At 42.6% G+C, this 21,184-nt stretch overlaps 1 protein-coding gene across 1 annotated transcript in view; it reads right to left on the bottom strand.

Annotated features, from left to right (window-relative positions):
- LOC139345925 (dolichyl-diphosphooligosaccharide--protein glycosyltransferase subunit STT3B) overlaps window positions 1-19,662 on the bottom strand; it is a 76,932-nt gene extending 57,270 nt beyond the window's left edge. The window contains exon 1 of the mRNA XM_070984809.1: window positions 19,130-19,662. Coding sequence (XP_070840910.1) covers window positions 19,130-19,389 — 260 coding nt within the window. The 5' untranslated portion in view covers window positions 19,390-19,662. The remainder of the gene's footprint in view (window positions 1-19,129) is intronic.
- Between the last annotated feature and the right edge of the window lie 1,522 nt (window positions 19,663-21,184).

A 21,184-nucleotide genomic window follows, 5' to 3' on the forward strand; every position in this document is an offset into this window, starting at 1 on the left:
TGGGGTATGGCCTTTTTTTTTTTAGCTTGCATGAAAATGAAGAGCTAGTGTATCAGGAGTAGCAAGCAGCTGGTTAATTCAGAATTAACTTTCCAGGGAAAGACACTCTGCTATTTGAAGAGCAATGAGGACTCAGCCCTCTTGAGACTTGAATGCACCTTACTGATAAGCAAGGCTCAGCGTAAAATCAACAAGTTCTTCGTGCACACAGTGAAGACTTCAAAAGACACACATGACTCGGTCTGTGAAGATGGATGATTGTTGATTTTAACACGCATTTCATCATAATTAAATCAAGCATATTTACATATACACAGGAGCAACAACGGTCTCATTGTTTGTTCAATAAAGGTATGAGCAGTTTGATTTGCTTTCATCTGATTCGATCTAACAGCATACTAACATATCAATAGTATATAGGTAGCCATTCTAAATCCAGTTTTAATGAAATGCCTTTTTTTAGTTACAGCATATAGATCTACTGCGCATATTTATGTGTATTCTTGGCAGATAAAAAGAAATCAGCGAGGGTAGAGAGAGTATCTCATCTGTTCATATGCCAGTCGGCATGCCGTTGTTATCCGTCTGTCGAAGAAGAACTTCTGTGTCTATAGCCAGTCAAAACATTTTATTTTAAACTGCCTTCACATAACGCATTAATGGCAAGTGCTCTGTCATCAGTATGACAGTGACACTGACTGACAGGCAGACTACCACAAACAAAAAAGGTGCCATAGACTGAATGTGCATAGTTTATAGCCACAAAGTCTTCGTCTTTCTTCCCTACAAGCACGGACACATTTTGTGCTACACCTTCGCTTCACGAACAAACTGGCAAACAAAGTCCCAGAGCATAAAGGCAACTCAAGATCTTTAGGCAAGATAGATAGCGTAGTCATCTGTGGCATTTTGAGCAGCTTCAAAACTTATCTGCAACTGTAAAGCTCTTATTTCAGACACTGAGTGTAAGATCCGCTTTCCTCAACAGCATGGGGAAAAAACACAGATATGCATGTATGTATGCATGTATGCACTGCTGACAGAGTACACAAGCGCTCCGAGTCTGTTTGTTGGGTTTAGGGCGCACATTAACTTCCATTTGATTTAATTTAACCTGAGTGAACTAGTGTGACAGAGTACACTGCTCAGGCTTACAGAATATCTTCAGTAATTTGGTGAGTGACAATTAATGTTTTTTTATTCACTTTCTTGGATGGCCAAATAAACAGTTCTAGGCACCGTTATTTCTGCATTAAAAACAATATGTTTTCCAGCAATAATAATAATTGCTCATATACTCCAGAGTAGAAAAAAGAAGAAAAATGAAAAGGCAGCCTCAAAGATCCATTGTCAGATCAGGTCTTCTTTGTAGAAGCTGGAGAGGGACATAGACAACACAGGCAACATGAGCTCAGTGCAAGCAACCCACAGAACGCTTGTTTGATGTAGCAGCCTTTAATGATCCATGCAATCTAATGAGCAACCATGCCGAATACAGATACCACCACAGGGGACTTCACGACTTTGTAAAACGCAGAAAAAGCTACTTCGTCATAACTGTGACTCTGCATGCATAATTGCACTGGAGGACGAAGACACTGATTTGTGTGGTGGGGGGCAAAATTGCTGTAGTAATTTCCAGTAGAGGAAAGACAATGAGCCTTTTGTTATTCCTCCAATTAAATGTCACCCCAGACATGGTGAAGCTTGCACGCTTTAGGGCTTCAGTGCCAAGGATGAAGGATTGCTCTTGGCTAAATGGAAAGCACTGTAGCTGTATGCGCCGCTGCTCATCACTCAGGCCCTGGCATCACAAATGCATCTCAGCATGGGGATGAGTTTTGTTCAGTGTCTGAGACAGTGCAGCAAGAGCTTTTAAGGTCAAAACTGTGGCCTGCCTTAAAACAATTTTATACACCTCTCGACATGTGGTGCACGCTAAAACAGCAACGTGACCTATTTTGGTCTCATGGCATGAAAAGAACTGTGTGACTGTGAGAAACCTGTTCCAGATCCTCCAACAACCCAGATTCTAAAAAAGCTGGGATGCCGTGTGAAACATAAATAAACAGAATGTGATCATTTGCTTTGCTTTTGACATATACACAATTGAACAGTACAGTAAATTCTGATGCCATCAACACATTTCAAACAAATTGGTACAGCAGCAACAAAAGACTGGGAAAGTTGTGGAATGCTCCTCTTTACCTGTGGAACAGCCTACAGGTAAACAGGTTCATTGGTAACAGGTGATAGTATCATGATTGGGTATGAAAGGGGCATCCTGGAAAGGCCTAGTCAGACAAACTTGTTCCCTTCAGTGTACTCACACAGTCCTCTTTCTGTTTCAGTCAAGCTGCTACAGTTGCCCTTCTGCCTCAGGTCATCACTAAAATAAACTAACGTAGGAGTATTAAAATTCTGATCATCAGTGACAACTTTCTTTGGAAGCCTATCAAAGCTATGCTAAACAGGCGGTCAGCACTGCTGTGTATGAGCCTGGTGTCTGCAAACTCCGTATGAACAGAAATCTAATCACTCATTCCACACTGAAAACAAACAGTTGCCCTAATCCAACTTTGAAACTTCAGCAAAGATAAGAATCAAGCAGCACTAGAAATCTGTGTGAAATGCGCAGAGATAGCATCTTAGTAGAAAACGGATCTCCGGGCAAAGGGAATACATAAAAGGCAACAATGAGCTCATCCTGGATGAAAACTCCATACTCTATAGATCTGCAGTGCAAGGGCTTCCTCTTGCGCTCATGTCTGTGTAGCAAATCTCCAGCCAGAGGGGGTAACAAACCCAGAACCCTATTACAGCGAGCCTGAGAGATGGGACTGCTGTTAGTTTGCAGCCAAATTCTGCTTTTGTCTGCCGAGCTCCATCAAATATGGCCCAACCTTTGATGGGAGTGTCGTAATGGCATTACGGCAGCTCTCACTGTAGCAAGTGCAGGTAGGGCGCATTTGTGCATGTGTGCGTGCGTGTGTGTGCACGCTAGATGAAGAGAGAGGGTGATGGAGACGGAGAAAGAAACAGATGACTCTCTCAGCTCGACTCCTGATTGAACTGCAGCCCAGAAACGCAGAAGGGAGAATCGTCCCTCTGATTTCCCTCTGCAAGTGAATGATGCTGATGCAGACAGCAAGACTAATGTCACAAGCTGTACAGCCAGCATCTCTACAAGAGACATCCTTTGTCCCGCATTAAGTCAAGGAGAGAGACACCTTTGTTTAAAGATAAGAGTTCTAGCCACCTTTTATCAACATTGTTGGCATTTACAGACATGACATGTTGTTACACACAGACCAATCAGCAACATGCATTAACAGCTCCGGTGATGAGGATCGTTTACTCTTATTCTGGACGAAATAAACTTAATATCATCTCAGCTGGACTACAACAGCCCGAGTTGCCCCAGCCTGAATAAAATGTTAATTGGGTTGAACCAACCATCCCTTAACATTCCCTCTGAGGAATCCACTCAACATCTGGCTAATGGCCATCTGCTGCCCCAAACTATGACCTCACCATAATGAACCCTTGTGCAACAGAGCCAAAGTTTGCCATTTGCGTCACATCGTCAAAAATCAAGGACTGACTGGAGAAAATCCAGTTAAACAGATTTAAATAAAAATATGCACACAATTACATCTTCTTCAATGCAGGAATGCTACTGAGCCCTTCTTTGTCTGTAATGTATTCTGCCTGCAGTGGATTGGTAGGGCTTACTATAGTTAAAAAGAAAAAAAATACATTAAAAAAAAAGTGGAGCCTATGAAATGTCGAAAGTGAAAGTGAAAAATGGCAATTTCTTAGAATTCAAGGTGACGATTGCTTGACTTACTGTCACATAAGACAGCAAATCTTCACAACTGGAGGCTGGAAAACATCAAATAGCTGGCCAGTAATTTTCTGCCAATCTACTAATTAATTAATCGACTAATTGTGTAAGCTCTAGAAAGAGGTGAAAAATACTTTAAAGCATCCACTATAATAGCTACAAACAAATTACTTTCCTTCTCGACGACACAAAATCCACATTACAAAATACCCCAAAATACCAAAGCTTTTTAAAAGCAGTCCTATTTGCCGTTTTGAAAGCCAACGAGCGTTAAAAAACCCTAATAATAAAGAAAATAGGTGAATTCTGGCAGCCATTCCCCACAGGAATTCACATAATGTGCCAGATGGCAACAGTAAGAGCAAAAACATAACAACCTGACTAGCACACTGACTGGCTGTGGGGGGTTAGCATCCAATCAAAGTCAGGAAGAAATACACTAAACCTAAACTGAACCATGCTTGTGAGAGTACACAGAGGTTTAACACAGTGCCATTTATCACTGATGCAGGGGTCCTGCTTCATGAGACTTTTGAGGCAAATGGGAGACAGGTGACATCGCTATTAAGAGCCTCAACAAGTTCATCTTGCTTTGAAATGAAACTCTGGGTAGCTGGGGGGACCAGATGGGAGTTAGATCACAGCTTGAGAACAAGGCTTGCTTGCTAAGTTCCAAAGTCATGCTCATGGGAAGAGAACAGAGACACATAAAAGAAACCCAGGAAACTGGCAAATAAGAAACTGAGAGTGACAGAGAGAAGAATACCTCTGTCGAGTTTGCCACTTGGATTGAAAATGTATGTTTCAAGGTCAAGATAAGCAGTCATGGTAAATGGAATTCTAATGACTGTGGTAATTGCCAAATTCTGGAGCTGTATTGCAAGGGAAATGTCAAAGTCTGAGGTCACTTATCTCTCCTGAGTGAAATCATATCAAGTGCCTAATGATCTCCTTCATATATTCCAATGAAGCTTTGGGAGCATTTTTAATGGAGAGGTGCCATCATCAGAGCTGGATTCGTTCCTTAAGTGTCGGAAATATCCTCCTTGATCTCGCTAACTAGGGTGCATCTGCTTAAAAAGAAAACATGCTTTGAAGGTCACAGGTTGAGATGAGAGAGAGGATGACACCATCACAGAATTTCACGGTCTTTGATTTTAGTGTCAAATGCAAAGGACTGGGGAGGGGAAAGCAGGAAGGCAGTGCTTGTCACAAAAAAGAACAGCAACGAGAGGATAAAAGCAAAATACCGCAGAAAATTATATACCTATCGAAGATTTACGACTAAACATTTAAACAGAGCTGAGAATTCATTATACTCCTTGCAGTGGCATCATTATACTGTGGAGTTTAGTCAAGGGTCAAGACCAATCCAGGTAATTACCTACGGCTATATTTCTAATGAACACTGAGGAATTTCCAAGGAGCCAGAAGTTACTATACAAAATATGCACTCTAAAAGAGTACTCTCAAAAAAGCATCCATCATCTCATATTTCATGCTACAGGAGCCCTTTGGCTATTGGTCTTCACTGAAGCACGGCAGAGCTAGAATAGGACAGTGGGGAGGAACCACTAAAATGCACCCAAACTGGACATTCACGTCATGAAACTGGTCCTGAGACAAAGAGCAGATAAGTTCAGCCTGACCTCAGGGTTATTGACACATTCAATTTCACAACGACTTAGCAGTAATGGCCTAGCATCCATAGTGGTTAACCCAGCCCAGGGAACTCTTTCTCCATCCTGATTCAGCCCATACATCACGCCAATGCGGTGAAGACAAAAGCCTCTTTACAGATTCTTACACAGCAGGAAAGTTACTCTCACCTTGATTCCCATAACTATTCCTGCAGACCTCTTTTTTCACTCAACAAATCTTAGGAGTCTAAGCATAAGATGGCAACTAATCCGAAGGTAATTTAAGAAGAATAGACTCCCATTTCTAGCTGGTCTATTTGGAAGTCAGTAAAACTTGTGCTTGTCCAAGGGAAGGGAGCGTAATCCTCATTGTGCTCAGATGCAAAGCAAAATCCAGGGCATACTTTTGGCACGGCCACACGACGTACATTTCATCGTTTGTGGACCATCCACATGCAGCCCAAAATTTAGAACACATGAAATGTAAATCCTGCATGAACAAAACCATGTGCGTATCTGCTGCCTGTGTCCATGTTGGAGTTTATACACAACTGACAGAAACACTGCATCTTCATCATGTTTTCTCCTGACAAAACGAGAGGAGATGTGAGGGATACGTTGGCATCACCATGACATCCATATGGAGGCTGACTCAGAGAAAAGTATTGAATCAGACTGCCAAACTGCTGCTGTGACTCAAGACTCCAAGAATGGTTGCCTTACATCTCCCCCACCAAGCAAAATCAGCTTGACAAAACTGTGAACAATGAAGCTGAGAGTTTCTGAGGATGACAGCAAATTTCCAGGATATCAGTGGAAGGCAGCAAGTTTCAGGGATATCAGCGGAAGGCAGCAAGTTTCAGGATATCAGCAAAGACTAAGCCTCCAAATTAAGTCTGTTAGTCCATCATTTGCTTGGGAAATGTAGAAGGGCCATAGCAGACAAGAGGGAGTATGGCACTCGGGACAATGATTAGCATTTGGAAGGAAAAGCTGCTCTACTCATGTGGTGCTACATGTCTCAAGGACACATTAAATTGAAGAGTTGGCTTGGGGGAAAAATCATTTTATTTATTAATTTCAGCAAATCTGCTCTGAAGACTTGGCTAGATCAGGAGGAAGCATCATAAAAGGCAAAATGAGGAGGCAGAGTTGTGTCTCTGCAGACTGAAATGCTGCAAGATGAGACTGCAAGTGGAATAAGAAAACATTATATACTGATCTCATCTTGCTGCATCTGTAAGAACTGAAGCTGTAATCATGCAAAATAGAGCTTGAAATGTCACAGTTTAGCCGTGAAAGGAGTCCAAAACAAATGCGAGAATGCATACATCAGAAGACAAACTTGATATTACAGGCTGACACTCAAAAAGAACAAGACCATACAAGACATTGTCCACAATGCTGGGAAAGCCAAGTTGTATATAGTTTCCTTTAAGAGCGAGAATTCATTGGGATGAATGAAGAAGTAATATGGTAAATGGGTTTGTATTGCTTCAAAAAAAGCCCCCTCCCTCCCGACACCCCTCAGAAAGTGGAATCGACAGAGCTGTATCTGAAAATCTTCTTCACATAGTGATCGGCCAAGGGAGCTGAGGAGTGAAAGTAGGCAGAATTTAAAAGTCTCGAGGCCTCTTTTACAATTCTTCACCCATCTACTTCAGCCACTTTCCACATGCACAAACAACTGGAACACCACATATGCCTGCAAGAACAGATTGTTTGAAAAATTGGGCGGTTATCTGCTTCTGAACGATTGCTTCATCTTGTCCTTCTCTGTGACGGCAGCCTTTTCACCCCAACTTTGACTAGAGCTGCAAGGAAACGCTACAAACACTTTAGCCTTCAGACGTGGTCAGACAGCACATTGTACAAACTACCTTAAGGCCTTCCAGAACTGGCCATTGATACACGAGGATAGTAGGATTTTGTTTTCTTTTTCACACCCCTTCACAAAGTTTTTTTTTTTAAACTACCACTTATAGAGAGATGTTACTATATTTATCTGTCAAACAAGGTTACAGGGGCAATCTGTGATAAGCCTATAATCTTTCACTGGAAATTGAAAGAGTTGCTTTTTTTAAAATCGGCGATGTCTTAAGGCAGAAACAAACGTTTATCTAATGGCCTGCAAGTGCACTGATGCCTGCTGTGGGTTGCCTGGAGCCACAATGAGTCATGCTATTCTCAAAGCACTTCTTAGACTTTTTATAGCAGCAGGTTAGCTGCATGCCAACAATGCCCACAGTGTCCACGAGGGAAACCTGTTCTCAGCAAGCACTCACATTACATTGTGCCTTCTGTCACTCTGACATGGTGGCATGGAGATGGTAGTGCAAAGCAGGTGTTTAAATAATAGCACTGACCTTGAAGGTTTGCGCCGAAATAAAAGCAACCCCAGTATCCCAGCCAGGATTAACTATAAGCTAATAAACTATAAGCTTACTGTATCTGTTGTATCAAACTACAACCAAAAAATGTTTATTCAGCAGTTTTTGGCCAAAAACCTATAACTACAACATTTAAAGCAAACAGCTCTGTAGGTATATCTGCAGGGGTTAAATCCTCTTTCACTGAATATTAAACGTATATTAAACTTTTAGGGGCTTTTAACTTTCTTGATTAATTTGTTGCAGGTGATTAATTCCAATCTTAATTTCCTTCCCCTTTCCTGTTCAGCAGAAATTTCACCTTTGCCATGCAGAGATCTGGGAAGGCAACCGGTTTTAGAGGTCAGCAAAAAAGAGATATGCAACAAAACCTTCGTGAATAGAGTTAACATCTGGATGCTTGGACGGTGGGATTGAGAGCTTTGCCCAATCGAAAACATGGGTTACTCAGTCCAAATAGTTAAAAAATTCAAATTTATATACCTGTCAAACAATGGTATTCATTAGTTCCTTTTAATATAAGCTCTCAAAGTGATTTTGTCACCATATTAAGTGGAAGATGGTGAGCTACATTTCTGCATTAATTTTGAACTTACATGCAAGATGATCTCCAACTTTCCACTGTGGTTTTTGCATCAGGCCCATTGAAGCCTCTCACTGGGTCAAGACTCTTCACTCCACTATGTTTCAAAGCTGGTGTGGCTCGCTCAGACTCCCTGCCAGCTGCTCTACTTGATAACCAAGATGATATGACAGCCGCCTGACAGACTCGTCTTTCTTGGCCAGTCACTGATTGACAACCTATTCCGGCTGTCATTCTGTCCTGCTTGACACCACTCGATTCGTCCATCTGTCATTTTTCATACTCTGCCCAGAGCCCTCTTCCACCCCCCACCCCCTCACCTACTCCTCCATTCGTCTGTGGCCTACAACAAAAGAAAGCAACCCTGGGCAGTTGTGTCTTTGCCTGGCAGTCAGCTGTTCTGCTGACTTGAAACAAAGCAATGGCCTCAGACTATAATGTGCCCTAATGTCACACCAGGTGGGCTTGCCAGTGGCTATGCTGTGACAACACAGTCATCCTTTCTCAATGGACCAATGAGAATGAAAACAAACACTACAATGGACACATCTGCACGGCTGGGTGCTTCCACAATGGAGAGGCTCCCCTTGGCAGACATACAATGGGCAGAGTAATATAGTTAGAAAAATTATTTTCAAAACAAAACCAAAAATACTGAGCAAATCAAGGAAATAATCAGGAGATGTTCTGCATGTTAAAAGCAGGTGACAAGCAGGTGCGCCCAAAAGCCCAAAAGATCATTCAAGTCATCAGTCAAGTCAACAGCTCGATCACTGCACCTTTGTTTTTAAGCTGCGTCACTGTACACAGAGTAATGCAGAGTCAACAGCACGGATTTGCAAAGCGAGTCTCAAAAATGACCATAAAACCATGACAGAAACAGAGAAGGGTGAGAGAAGCGGAGGGCAGCCAGGCGCCGGGCAGCGCTAGTCCAGTATGTTGGCTGTTCGGACGTTCTCAGCCCCGGTGAGTCACCTGAACCACTGCTGAACCAGACAAGGGTACAACATCCTCTACTGCCGTCCGCTGTGACGGACTCTTCAGCTGACAGCGCTGTTAGCAGCCCACCAGGAAAGATGTTCCATGGTGTGCTGGGACATTAAAACTGAACTATGAGCAGAATGGACACTTTCACTTTCTCTAACTGTGTGGATAGGTGATCTTTTCAATCTTTTCAAGTCACGGATGAAGAAGAAAGGAATTAAAATGAGTCTTACAGATACAATATGAAACTGACATTGATTGGCAGATAGTCTATATGGGGGGGGAGTGTTCATTTGTCTTCATTTTGAACAGCCAAATCCAATTCAGCTGGAAGAATTCTGAGTCAGTACAGCTCTAGAAACTACAAAAATATGCCCAAAGATATCTAACACAAAAGTAATCAGCTTTCAAGTTTTCATTTCTCTTCACTTGCTTTTATTGTGGGATATCTGTTCTCTTCCACAAAATGATTGAGTTTACTGTCAGTCACACTGAAAACCGCCCTCTTGTTGCAAATCACTTGTAACTGCATCCTAAACAGAAACTTCAAGCAATCTTTAAGCTAAATTTTCACTTCTACCCTCTCACATAAATGTCCTAAATATTTTCTGGGTTTCTTAGTCCTTTGTGATCGTAAACTGAATATTTGTGGCTTTTGGACTGCTAATCAGACAATCTGAATGAATCACCAGGGGTCTATTAATCAATGAAATAAACAGATTAATCAGTAAAGAAGTATTAATTAGTACCCAAACATATCTCTTCCTCTTAAAAAACAGTGAGTCCAATTTATATGGTTTCCGTTAGAAAAATCACCCTCTGTGTTTGATACAGCCTAATTTTTTAAGAGCTACGGGGGGCCTCTGCATGGGCCCTTGGGGACCAACTTCAGTTCTGAGTCCAATGCTTTGGTCAAGGGCAACAGCAGAAGAATCTTTAATTCCTACCACTTCTCTATTGGTGTGGGAGGAAACCAAAGCACCCAGAACAAATGCATGTAATCCCAGAGGACAACATGTACATATAAAACTGAAGGGACGACAGTTCCTCCACAGTACATCAATATTCTAACAAGAGAGAAAAGTGTGGAGGATTTACTGTGGCATCTACAAAACAGAGTGGTGGGAGAAGACACAGAAGCCTTGTTACAGTTTCTAGGAAAGGCAATTACATCATATCTGAGATTAGCTTCAGCTATGGGTTTAGTTTATTTGCATAGTGATAAAAGACTGAAACAGACTGTTGTGAATTTCAATAATTTCATAAAACAACTTGAAAACTAACTGATTCATATGCATACGATACAAAAATATGCAAAAGGCTCTCAGAAATCTTACTCCGAAACAAAGAAAAGGAATAAAAGGCTTCCAGTGAGGACATAACAGAATCTAAATGACTACAGAAAGCAAGGCATTTAAGAGGTGCCAAACTGACTGCTAGCCAATCAAGTAAACAGAGATCCAGCCAATGGCCATATCAACACATGCAGAATTAAACAGACAAATCTCAAAGTGAAACATGCAGTGGAAAATTCATATAAAAGATAACCAGCTTACTGACTGCAGAACCCAATGACTAAATTATTACACCAAACACAATCAAGTGTGGCTATAACTACCTGACCTTCATAATAACCTCTACTTTGGGATTTACTTGATTAAACCAGCTCTTAGCCATCTACCTGCTGACGCTAAACAGTGAATTTCTGAGGAGTTTCTGCAAAATGTTCGAGGGATTATGCTGAAAGGAGAAAAACTACTCAAGAATAAGCTGTGTTGAGCTATTTTAACTATTCAGTAATGCTTTGGAGATGCTTTAAGTAGCTGATCTTATTAAATGTGCTCCGCTGTAAGTAGTCTATCAGCTACAGAAGACATTCAATTTAACCAGAGGCCAAGGCCGACACAATAATAAATCAACCCTATCCTCCCTGCATAAAAACATAAAGCACAGACATTACACATGTACATGCACACACAAACAAACTGATGAAGCAGTGTTTGGAACAATGAAATCTCTTTGGCTCCACAACCAAAACCTCCCTCATATTGGATGCCTGGCAGGCATTAATTTCTTCTCTCCCTCTCCTCCTCCTACCATCGTTTCTCTCACTCCTCCTTTCTTCTCCTCTCTGTATGCAGGTGCACTCGCCCACAGAGCTGCACGCTGACTCCTGTCAGTACGAGGACAGGGATGTATGATGAGCTCAGATCCTCTCTCTGCTCCCTCTGCCCCACTTCCACCCCACACCATCCAGAAAGCATCAAGAACCACTTCAAAGCCGACGTGAAGGAGAAAAAGAAAAACAGTGCGGCTGAGCCAATATTCAAGGATTGTCTGACCAACAATGGTCTACAGTAACTACAAACAGAGTTAGAACGCTGTAAAACAAGCAGATAGCGTTTTTTCTAATGCAAGCATAACTTCCCCTTAGGATAGCCCCTACTTTAGCGTGGAGTCCGCACTCGCATCATCTACACCTGTTGGTCTTTCATCGCTTAGTCATCCTTTAATAACACATGCAGTCTGACTTTGCAAGCCCTTTCTGACAATCTAAGACTATACCCTGAAAAGCCAATATTCCTCATCCAACATGTCTCAGTTCATTGGGATGGAAGAGTCAAGGGATGTCTGTGGTGGTGGTGAAATGTGAGGCATGAAGACTGACCCGTCACACACTTCTACGACTGACGCACAGAATGCTATAGGAAAACACAGAAGAGAAGGCACTCGAACGGGCACTCAGAAAGGAGTGCCATCAATTACCGCCTCGCATTTGTTAAACGGACACGTCGCTCCTTCTGTTCTTCCCCGGACGGATGGGTTCTGCAGGCTGGGTGGTCATGGAACAACAATCACATCAAAGCGCACATGACAACGCAGAACAAACAGCTTGACAAAAGCCGCATCAACCACGCATCTCCACTCTGCGTGACACACACTGATATGCAACTGTGTGTGTGTGCGTGCAAGTTTGTCCAGTGTTTCCTCTAGCACTTTTTGTAGATGAGAACACAAGGGATAAATTTAGTTCTGCTACCCAGGTTTGCTTCTGGGCCCACTACAACATCAGTTCCAGTAGAGGAAACAGTATTAGACACAATGCTATTTGGGCATGTATATCAAGACATATTACGTCTGCACAATACAAGCAGAACAGTGCAACAATATCCATGTGTATATTCTGAAATGTACTTATTTTCATAATCCCTGTATTAGAGCAGTCTCATTTTTCCTCAAAATACCACCGTTCATCAGTATCATTTCAGCATTTCAAGTTACATTTTCAAGGCTAAACACTTACACTTCCTGTATGAATAAAAATCCAGTTTCAATGCTGCAGTTTAGGCCTGTGCAAACAATAATGGTGCTACACTTGAGCTATCAGCAGCTTTGAGGAGACGACCCACACTGCAAGTGTTCAGATGATTTGCGCAAACTGTCCTTCAAACAAACAGCAAAGCTGTCACAACAAGGAAACCTGCATTATGTCCTCTGTCTAAAATGTAATACATCATTTCAATGCTGTGTCGCGTGGTTTCACGCCAATGCTCTTTTGTGTCGTCATCTGGTAGCATTCAAATCATAGAACAAGTAGTACAATACAATAATCTGGTATATAATTTCTATTGTTTAGCAAAGGTGAATTTTCATCTATATTTTTCTAACTCAGGAGACCATTTTTTATGTTTCTGCTAGGAAACTTGTCAGTTTAACTGTACCTGAATCAAACTGTGGAGACCCACTGCTGATTAGTGAAAGTACAGTATAGGAATACTGCCACCTATATCTGATATGTGGAGATGTAAGCACTAAGCTGGGTGTAATCAGGTGCCTGCCTTGTTGCCATGTCTGAAAGTTATAGGGGTACAAGATCGCACTCTTTACCCTTCAATAAAGAGCAAAGAGTTGGAACACAGTATGTGAAGCCATCAGAGGAAAATGTTCTTAAAATCTCATTAGTGAATGACTGCCAAACCTTGCGAGAAGACGGCGGTTCAGAAAGGTGGAGCAGAGGACCAGCTCAAGATAATTTGCAATGAATAATGGCAATGGCTCCATTGTGTTGTAGCTTATGCAAGGAGTGGGTTATGCTGAACCTCTCCCACCCCCCCTGTAATTAAATGTAAAATTAAACAAACACTTAAACTGGCACCAAACACCCTGTGAAGCTTATAATGTGCGGGTGAGCACACAAACACAAATATTGCTTTGAATGCGCAGCAGAGGCAATTCATCACGCTAACAAATTGGGCTATCTCTCCGTGCCATTATCCTCCATCAAGCCATCTCTGACTCGTGTGGCCTCCAGGCTGCTGACAAGCACCTCTTGTTAGGTGGCAATCTTACACACTTTCAGAATGGCCTGACTAAATTGGCTGACAGGCAAACTGCGGGATAAAACTAGGGCATCAGCTCCCTCAATTCAGTGCGAATGAATTGACCAGTACCTTTCGCTTTTATAATGCATATGCCCCTTTTTATTTTCCTAAACAGCATCCTGGAATAGCTTGCAAAAAGCTTAATGCACAAACATTTGCACATTATCCACAGCTGAGAGGATAACCTCAGAATGGAGTGCGTGAAGACAGAAGGAGGCGACTCAACTAAGCAGTCAAGAGACATGGAAATGGTCTTGCTGTACAGTTAGAAATAAGCTTTGATTTAAATTTAATGCTAATCCAGTCCACTGTAGAGCAAACCAAAAAAAACATACAACTACATCTGGTCTAAAACAGGGTTGTTTTTACATGCCTTTCACTGTGCTAGCCGGTGGTGCCCCCGTGCCTGACGTTCCTTCCCATCTCAGCTCATCGACACTTGCCCCAGGTGCCCTGGAACAGATCTGTCGCTCTCTGTCTCACACACACGCAGCACACCTTGCGTTCACAGAAGCCTCCTGTTATGCCTGACACTAGTCCGCTGGGAGGCCCAGCCTGAAAAATGGCACTTAATCATCAGGGATTTGACATCAAGTCTCCTGACTGAGGAGAGAGCAGCAAATCAAAAAGTTCTGCAAGGGAGAAAAAAACGAGTGTGTTAGCTTTCTCATGTCCTGTAAGTGTTGTCTGTGAGGCCTGGCCTGCGATGCTGGAGCAGAGACAAAAAGAGCCGAGGTATGCTGTGAAATGGCTAATAAGCCACGGTGGTAACCCCAATCTATTAAACAAAGAATAATGTAAGCCTCGGAAACTAGCCTATAATGACTGAGGATGGGCACTCACTAAAACTTTTTCTCATGCAGGTAACTGGACACCGTCTCAACGCTGAATATTTCATAAGCTGTTGGACAGTCAGTCGGGGGTTTAGGCAGGGATCACAGCTCCAGCCAAGAGTCTGGTAGGGAGATCAATCACAACTTATTCTCCATTTTCCCACACTGCTGCACTTGCTAACGCGTTGATGTGCCAGCAGCCGCTCCTGGGATGGCCTAATCTGTGCTAAGCTAGACGTCATGTTTTTTTGTGTGTGTGAAAAACACAGAAGGAGAGAAAAGGGGAGAGATTGAGGGAAGAGAGAACACACAGAAAAACTGCTACCCCCATTAATTTCGCTGGCTTTCCAAAAAAAAGCTGAGGTGGCAACATTACTTGTGAGGAGATTTCATTTTCACAGCACTTAACTTCCAGCAGCAAGGACTGTATTATCAGAGGGGGTCAGAAACACTTTCAGAGGTGTTAGCTGTTATCAAAGTGTTGTTTAAGATAGTGGAGGACTGTACAAGGCATCTGTGAAACGACTGACATTTCAGGTGTTAAATCACACTTCTCCTGCTTCATAATTAACAATCAAAAGCAGTTGAATATCACTGGATTTTGTTTGAGTCTTGCATGAAGTAATGCGACTGCCTCCAAAAAGGTCTGGGATTCTCTATCAGTCTCCATCTGTAGCGGTGTTAGAGCTGCCAGTCTTACGGGTTTCCCTCCCAGATAATTAGGATACTGACAGAGCAGATGAAAGCGGTTGTTTGAATTTTTAGATTTGTGTTTCCCAAGAAAAATCTAATCTGCTGCACCCAAATTTTGCAGATTACAAGAGGATAGGCAGGTGAAGGAGAGCGTGCAGGCAAGCAGGATCAGCTGAGAGAGAGAGAGAGAGAGAGAGTAGAAATAAGGCGATGTGTTCGGGCGGTTTTAGAGCATGTTAGGCAGTCTTCCAATGGGGTCTTGGGCTGAAAATCTTCTTTTAACCTGGTAACACTGCTGCAGTGTGCACACAGATGGCACAGAAACACTACTGCAGCAGATGGCACAAATACTACAACCCCAACTGTCTCTTACCTTAACCTGAACCTAACCTTTCGAGCTTATCTAAACAACTTCACGACTTTGTCATTTTTGTTTGCAGCTATACCCAGATTCATGATTTGGTATGAAACATTAAATACAGTTGATTTTGTCACTGTCGTCCACTATTGGTTGCAATCACTTTGTCAAAACATGACACCAAATCAGTTGTTCGTGACACAGATGATCCCTGGCCTCATCTGAATTCACATAAAAGGACTCAAGTTTCATGCAGTGGCAAAAACAAATTTTAAATTTGTGAAAAAGCAGCACAGGTATCAATCGGTGCTTGGATATTGGGAAAAAGAAAGTTGGATCAGTGCGTCTGTCATGTAAGTTATTTATTTTTGCGACCAAAGTATTCAATTCAAAATCATGTGAGGCAGCAGAGACTGAGCAAATCTTCAAATGCCCCAGAAATGTGGGGTAATTCAAATTGACTAAGTGATTCATCAGCTAATCACTTCAGCACCACATATGTCTGAACACAGCGCTTTAGTAGACTTAGCTACTAAAAGCTGACATCCCGTATGACACGCTGTGAACATCCATCTAGACCTTGAACAAAGCTGCAGTCATGCGAAGCAGTAGCCGTTCTGATACCGACCGGTCAAAGAGAAAGTAAGAGTGTAAGCGTGTGTGTGAATGTGTATGTCTTGCTGCTACACCCGAGCAACCAGCTCATTATTTTCCTGACAGAGACGCTTCTTCTACCCCTCACTCTGCTGTCAGAACGGCCTGCCTGCTGAAAAACTTCCAAGGAGGGCTCCCCTCCCCTGCACACATGTATGTGCCTCACCCCACAGCTTTCAGTCTAGTTAAATTTTCCTTCCACTAACTTAATAACCTGGACAGAGATATTGTATGAAAGTCAACTCGGGGAGTGGGAACAAATCTGTCTCCTCTGAGGAGCACCGGCAGGAGCTTGGCAAATACTGGTACTTAAAAAGGGGATATATTTGCACCAGCAGGGTTGAGGAGTTACACCTCCACATGGTAAAGCCTAGTAGGCAGTCATGACAATACTCTGAGCAGGAATCGGGGCACAGCTTAAGAATTGAATTACTTTTATGAATGAAGAAGACTAAAGACAAATCTAACTTGAACGCCAACAAAAGCCCACCCCGGTCTTAAGATAATCCAGAAATATTAGCAAAGCAAAATGAGCACAGCCAGATAACAGGCAAGTCATATCAGGGACTCGTGTTAAATCAGTACGCCATGTGGTGTTTGCATACTGCAGAACAAGCCTGACATTTTGGAGCTTGTAAATCCAATGTTGAATCTCCAAATTGCCAGCTCGTTTAACGTAATAGTTAGCTGCAGATAATTCGAAGCTGTTCGCAGAGGGAAAAATCAATGACAGCATCAAACAACCACGGCACTAATCATGTGTGTCTGGGAGGGACGGCCACCTGGAATTACCATCCTGCAGCAGCAAAATGCACATTTTCTTTTCCTGCTGTCAAAAAGGATGAGGAAGATCTAATTCGTAATGCAGCATAATCATAAAGACCAGCTTCTCAGAGAGTTACAATCCACTCTCATTTCTTAGGGTTGGCAGAAGATACCAGAATAATTATCAATTTACTATTCTAAGCAAAAGAATAGTAAATGGATAGTAAATGGTTGCAAGATTCATACACAGTCTACTCCAGTTATATTTCTGGTAAATCTGTTTCTCTAAATGTATTTCCTGTTAAATGATTAGTATTTGAAAACTCTCACACTCCTTCTACTAATTAAGCCGACCATCCTAAAAACATCAGCTTAACTCACCATTTTTTCACATTTAAGTCTGCGAGAGAACGTTTCATCCAAGCATTGCTTTGTTTTTGGGGTCCAGGAGAACGATTTTTGAGAACAACAGATGTAGACTACTCATAGCTGCGAGGGCTTTTAAACTTTTGAATATCAAACGGTGCCTTTGCTTCCTTTTCTGTGACACACTGCCAAAGAACTGTTTGCAGCTTTAACTCAGCGTCTGCAAAAAAACTGATGCTGTTTAATAGCAATATTTTGCAAAACTTACAGCAAAACGGCTCCCACTTTCACTGTGAAGTGCAAAACGCCTTTGATAATACACCCACTGTGTGACCACCCAGGCTGTTAAGCGCATATATGAAGGCTGTAAAGAAAGAATGCGGCTTCTAATTACCGTGTGACACTCTGTGCTTCTCATTAATGGTACAAAGGTGGGTCCTTGGTGTAAATTCCAGTGAAAACAGGATGGAGCTCTTCTGAACCATGCTGAACCTGTTATTACCCCTACGGCTTGGCCCTTGGCTGTAAAATGCAATCAAGTTATCAACATAATTGAAGAGGCGAGTGTCACCCTGAACAAGGTGGAGAACCTGTTCTTGAAAATTAATAAATGCATGCATCAGTCGTGCTTGTGAATGTCATAGTGTGTATGTATGTGAGCGAGGGAGTGACAGTGCATTGCAAACACTTGTGGGTCCATGTGACAGTGTTACAGAGCGGAATAATCCTGCATTGTGAAGAGAGACACGCCAGACCGGATAACTTGGTTTCCGGGTTTGAAACCGCCTGCTTTTATGATGAGCACCGGCGGGAATTTGCACAAAAACCTGGTCGTCCAGTACGCACTCCTCTGCTCTATCTTTGCCATTTCTAAAACCAACAAGTTATGTTGAACTCTCAGACAAAATCAGTCAGAGCAGTAAAACAACCTCAATCAATCAATCGACCACCGCTGCAGCGATAATCCCCATCTAAGCAACAGCAACCGTTTCAACCGCATCCGCTCTCACTGAATTGATCTTTCGATGACTTGAAACAGAAATCGCGCATGACTTCACCCTGGTTATTCACGCGTTTTCCGACAATCCAAACAAAGTTGTGCCTGCAGGTGAAGCCTCCTCATGCGGCTCACTGCAGCTCAGACTTCAGTTAGTGTTCGCTGTTGGCTGAACGCTAACGTTAAATCTAATTACATAAGAGTAGTCAAACCAAACGAGCTAGCTGCGTGTCACTCGGATCATCACATCTAAATGTCAAGGTCCCTCAGACGGACTACACATCAGGCCACTGGCTCCCATGTTTAAAGTGTTTGTCCCGACGACATCAGAGGAAAACCCATCGTTGGTTGTGGATGGAAAACATTTAACTGTCTTGAATGAGACGAGCTAAGGTGAACGTTAACAGAGCGCATAAGTAGTTAAAGCTGTGTTGAAGACAGTCGCTGTTATTGTGCTGACTTCTCAAGAGTGAAGTAATTAATTAACGTTATCTTTAATAAACGTTATCTTTCTTTTTTGTTTTAAATGACCCCCTGGAGTGATGTGGACGTCAACCTCGGTCTTTCGTTTCCACTTAAAGCAACTGTTACCGGAGGACTCAGCATGACCTGACGAACGTTAGCTAACTTAGCTTACCATGGATCAAACTCGTGGATGATGCTCTCGAACCGGATCACCGCGAAAAGTCTGGAGCTGAATCCTGCCAGGCAGGCCAGAAAAAGAATGCTAAACGAGAGTAAAGACTGCCACCCTGCTGGCTGTGTCAGTCCGCCAGACAGGCCTCCTTTGCCCCCTCCTCCACCAGCGGCGCCGGGTCGGCTGTTCCCGTGCACCGAGCCCCCGGCATTGGTGGACGCTTTGTGCTTGCCGTCGCTGGCTGCGTGGTGCTCCGCCATTTCTGCGTGCGGTGTCGGTTGGATTTGCTCGAGCGTCCCTCCTGCCACGCTCCCGTGTCTCCCTCCGCTCCGTACTGTCGTAAACTCCCTTAGTTTGTGCCCGGTCTCCTCAGGTATTCTCTCTTGTGAGTCCCCCACGTATATTTATATGTTTAAATTCAGTGTCACCGCTCCGAGAGACAGCTGTTACATCCCGAAACGCACTCTCATGCGCCACATTCCGAGCCTGCAACAGTCACTTCGCTTCACGATAGAACGCCGGTGGAAAGGGGCGGGAGGTAAGCGGTGGGCGGGGCGTAAGAAAGCTCTGGCGGCCTCTCACAGATCGACAGGTACGAGAGGGCGGGATTTTACGTATTTAAGCCTATCAGAGAGCAATACTGGCTAGATAGACACATGAGTCCACCAATGGACCCACACTATATTATGGCTGCGACTGATTGAAATAAGGATTATCCCCTGTTATATATAAAATTGAGTCATTCTGGTGCTCACTATAAATAAAATCATTACTGGGCTTAAAGTTGGCTGTATGAAGCTGAATTAGTCATTTTCATTGAGAGTAACAAAGAGAAGATAACGTGCACACAACCCAGACTCGAGAAGGAAAGCTTGCAGCTAAATGCTATAGGCAGGTGTGAGAAGATAAATGTTCTGTCTGAGTGTAATATTTCTGTTGCCCTTGGATGTTCTGGACTTGGTGTTGGAGTGGTAATAAAGATTGATGTGTCTCATCATTATTATGTCCCCCAGCAAAGACAGGAACACAGCATTCATCATTCTCTTTAAACTCAGGATGTAGCTTCACAACTTCCCCCAAAGCCCAGAAAGCCTATATTGGAATAAGACACCTTTTTTGAACAAGTTTTTGATTGATCGTATAGGTTCATTTTGTGCTTGCACTGTTTTATATAACCATGCGACAGGCAGGAAGTATTATTGATTTAGCTGAGATGTGATTCTCTCCCAAAGGAGGGGAAAACAATAGTCCAGCAGCCCTCTCCTATGTTATATCATTGATAGAGACAACTTTGCTCTGAAGTCAGAGTGGACAAAAAATCTTTTTCTCATCTCCTCGAACATTTGTTGCATATAATGATGCTTTATGTGACTCTAACCTACTGCACAGTGCTACATCACTCACTGAAGGCCTGTTTCTACACAAGCAGCAGCTTGATTCACATACCTCCAAAACATTATTGTAAATTAAAAACTACTTTAGGTAATTTATGGTTTAAACAGATGCTTCACACTGCTCTGACAAGTAGATATTAATTACCAGAGTATCTAGGTTTTAAAGGGAATGCACGATTTTCTTCTACAATATAAAACAAGGTGTTAATTAGGTCTCCTTTTAGTACATTTGATTTGAGAATTGCCCATTTGCTGGTTTGAAAACCTGGCCCAAATTTCCATCCTTACATTTCATCAACAGTGTTTACAGCTACCCTGTCATCCGTAAGATCATGATTTAAAAAATGTAAATGAAATATTCATGTAGAAGAATGGGACTAAAGTTTGAGCCGGCTTAGTACAGCTTTGGATCGGGGCTATCTTCTGGAGAGACGAGGGGGAGATAAGGGGGGGTGAGAATACAGTGCTGGAGAGACGAGGAGATGGAAGGCCAACACTAAAGGAGAGTAAAAGGATGATTATGAAAATTGATGGGGGTCATCATGGAGAGTAGACGGAGTGGCAAACGTGGATAAGAGTTTTGAGCTCATGAAGAAATCACAAAGACCAAAACTCAGTATCGCAGACGGTATTGCAGGAATATGCTGCAGCTGAAAGTCAG

The sequence above is a fragment of the Chaetodon trifascialis genome, chromosome 17 (assembly GCF_039877785.1).
Source record: "Chaetodon trifascialis isolate fChaTrf1 chromosome 17, fChaTrf1.hap1, whole genome shotgun sequence".
NCBI lineage: Eukaryota > Metazoa > Chordata > Actinopteri > Chaetodontiformes > Chaetodontidae > Chaetodon > Chaetodon trifascialis.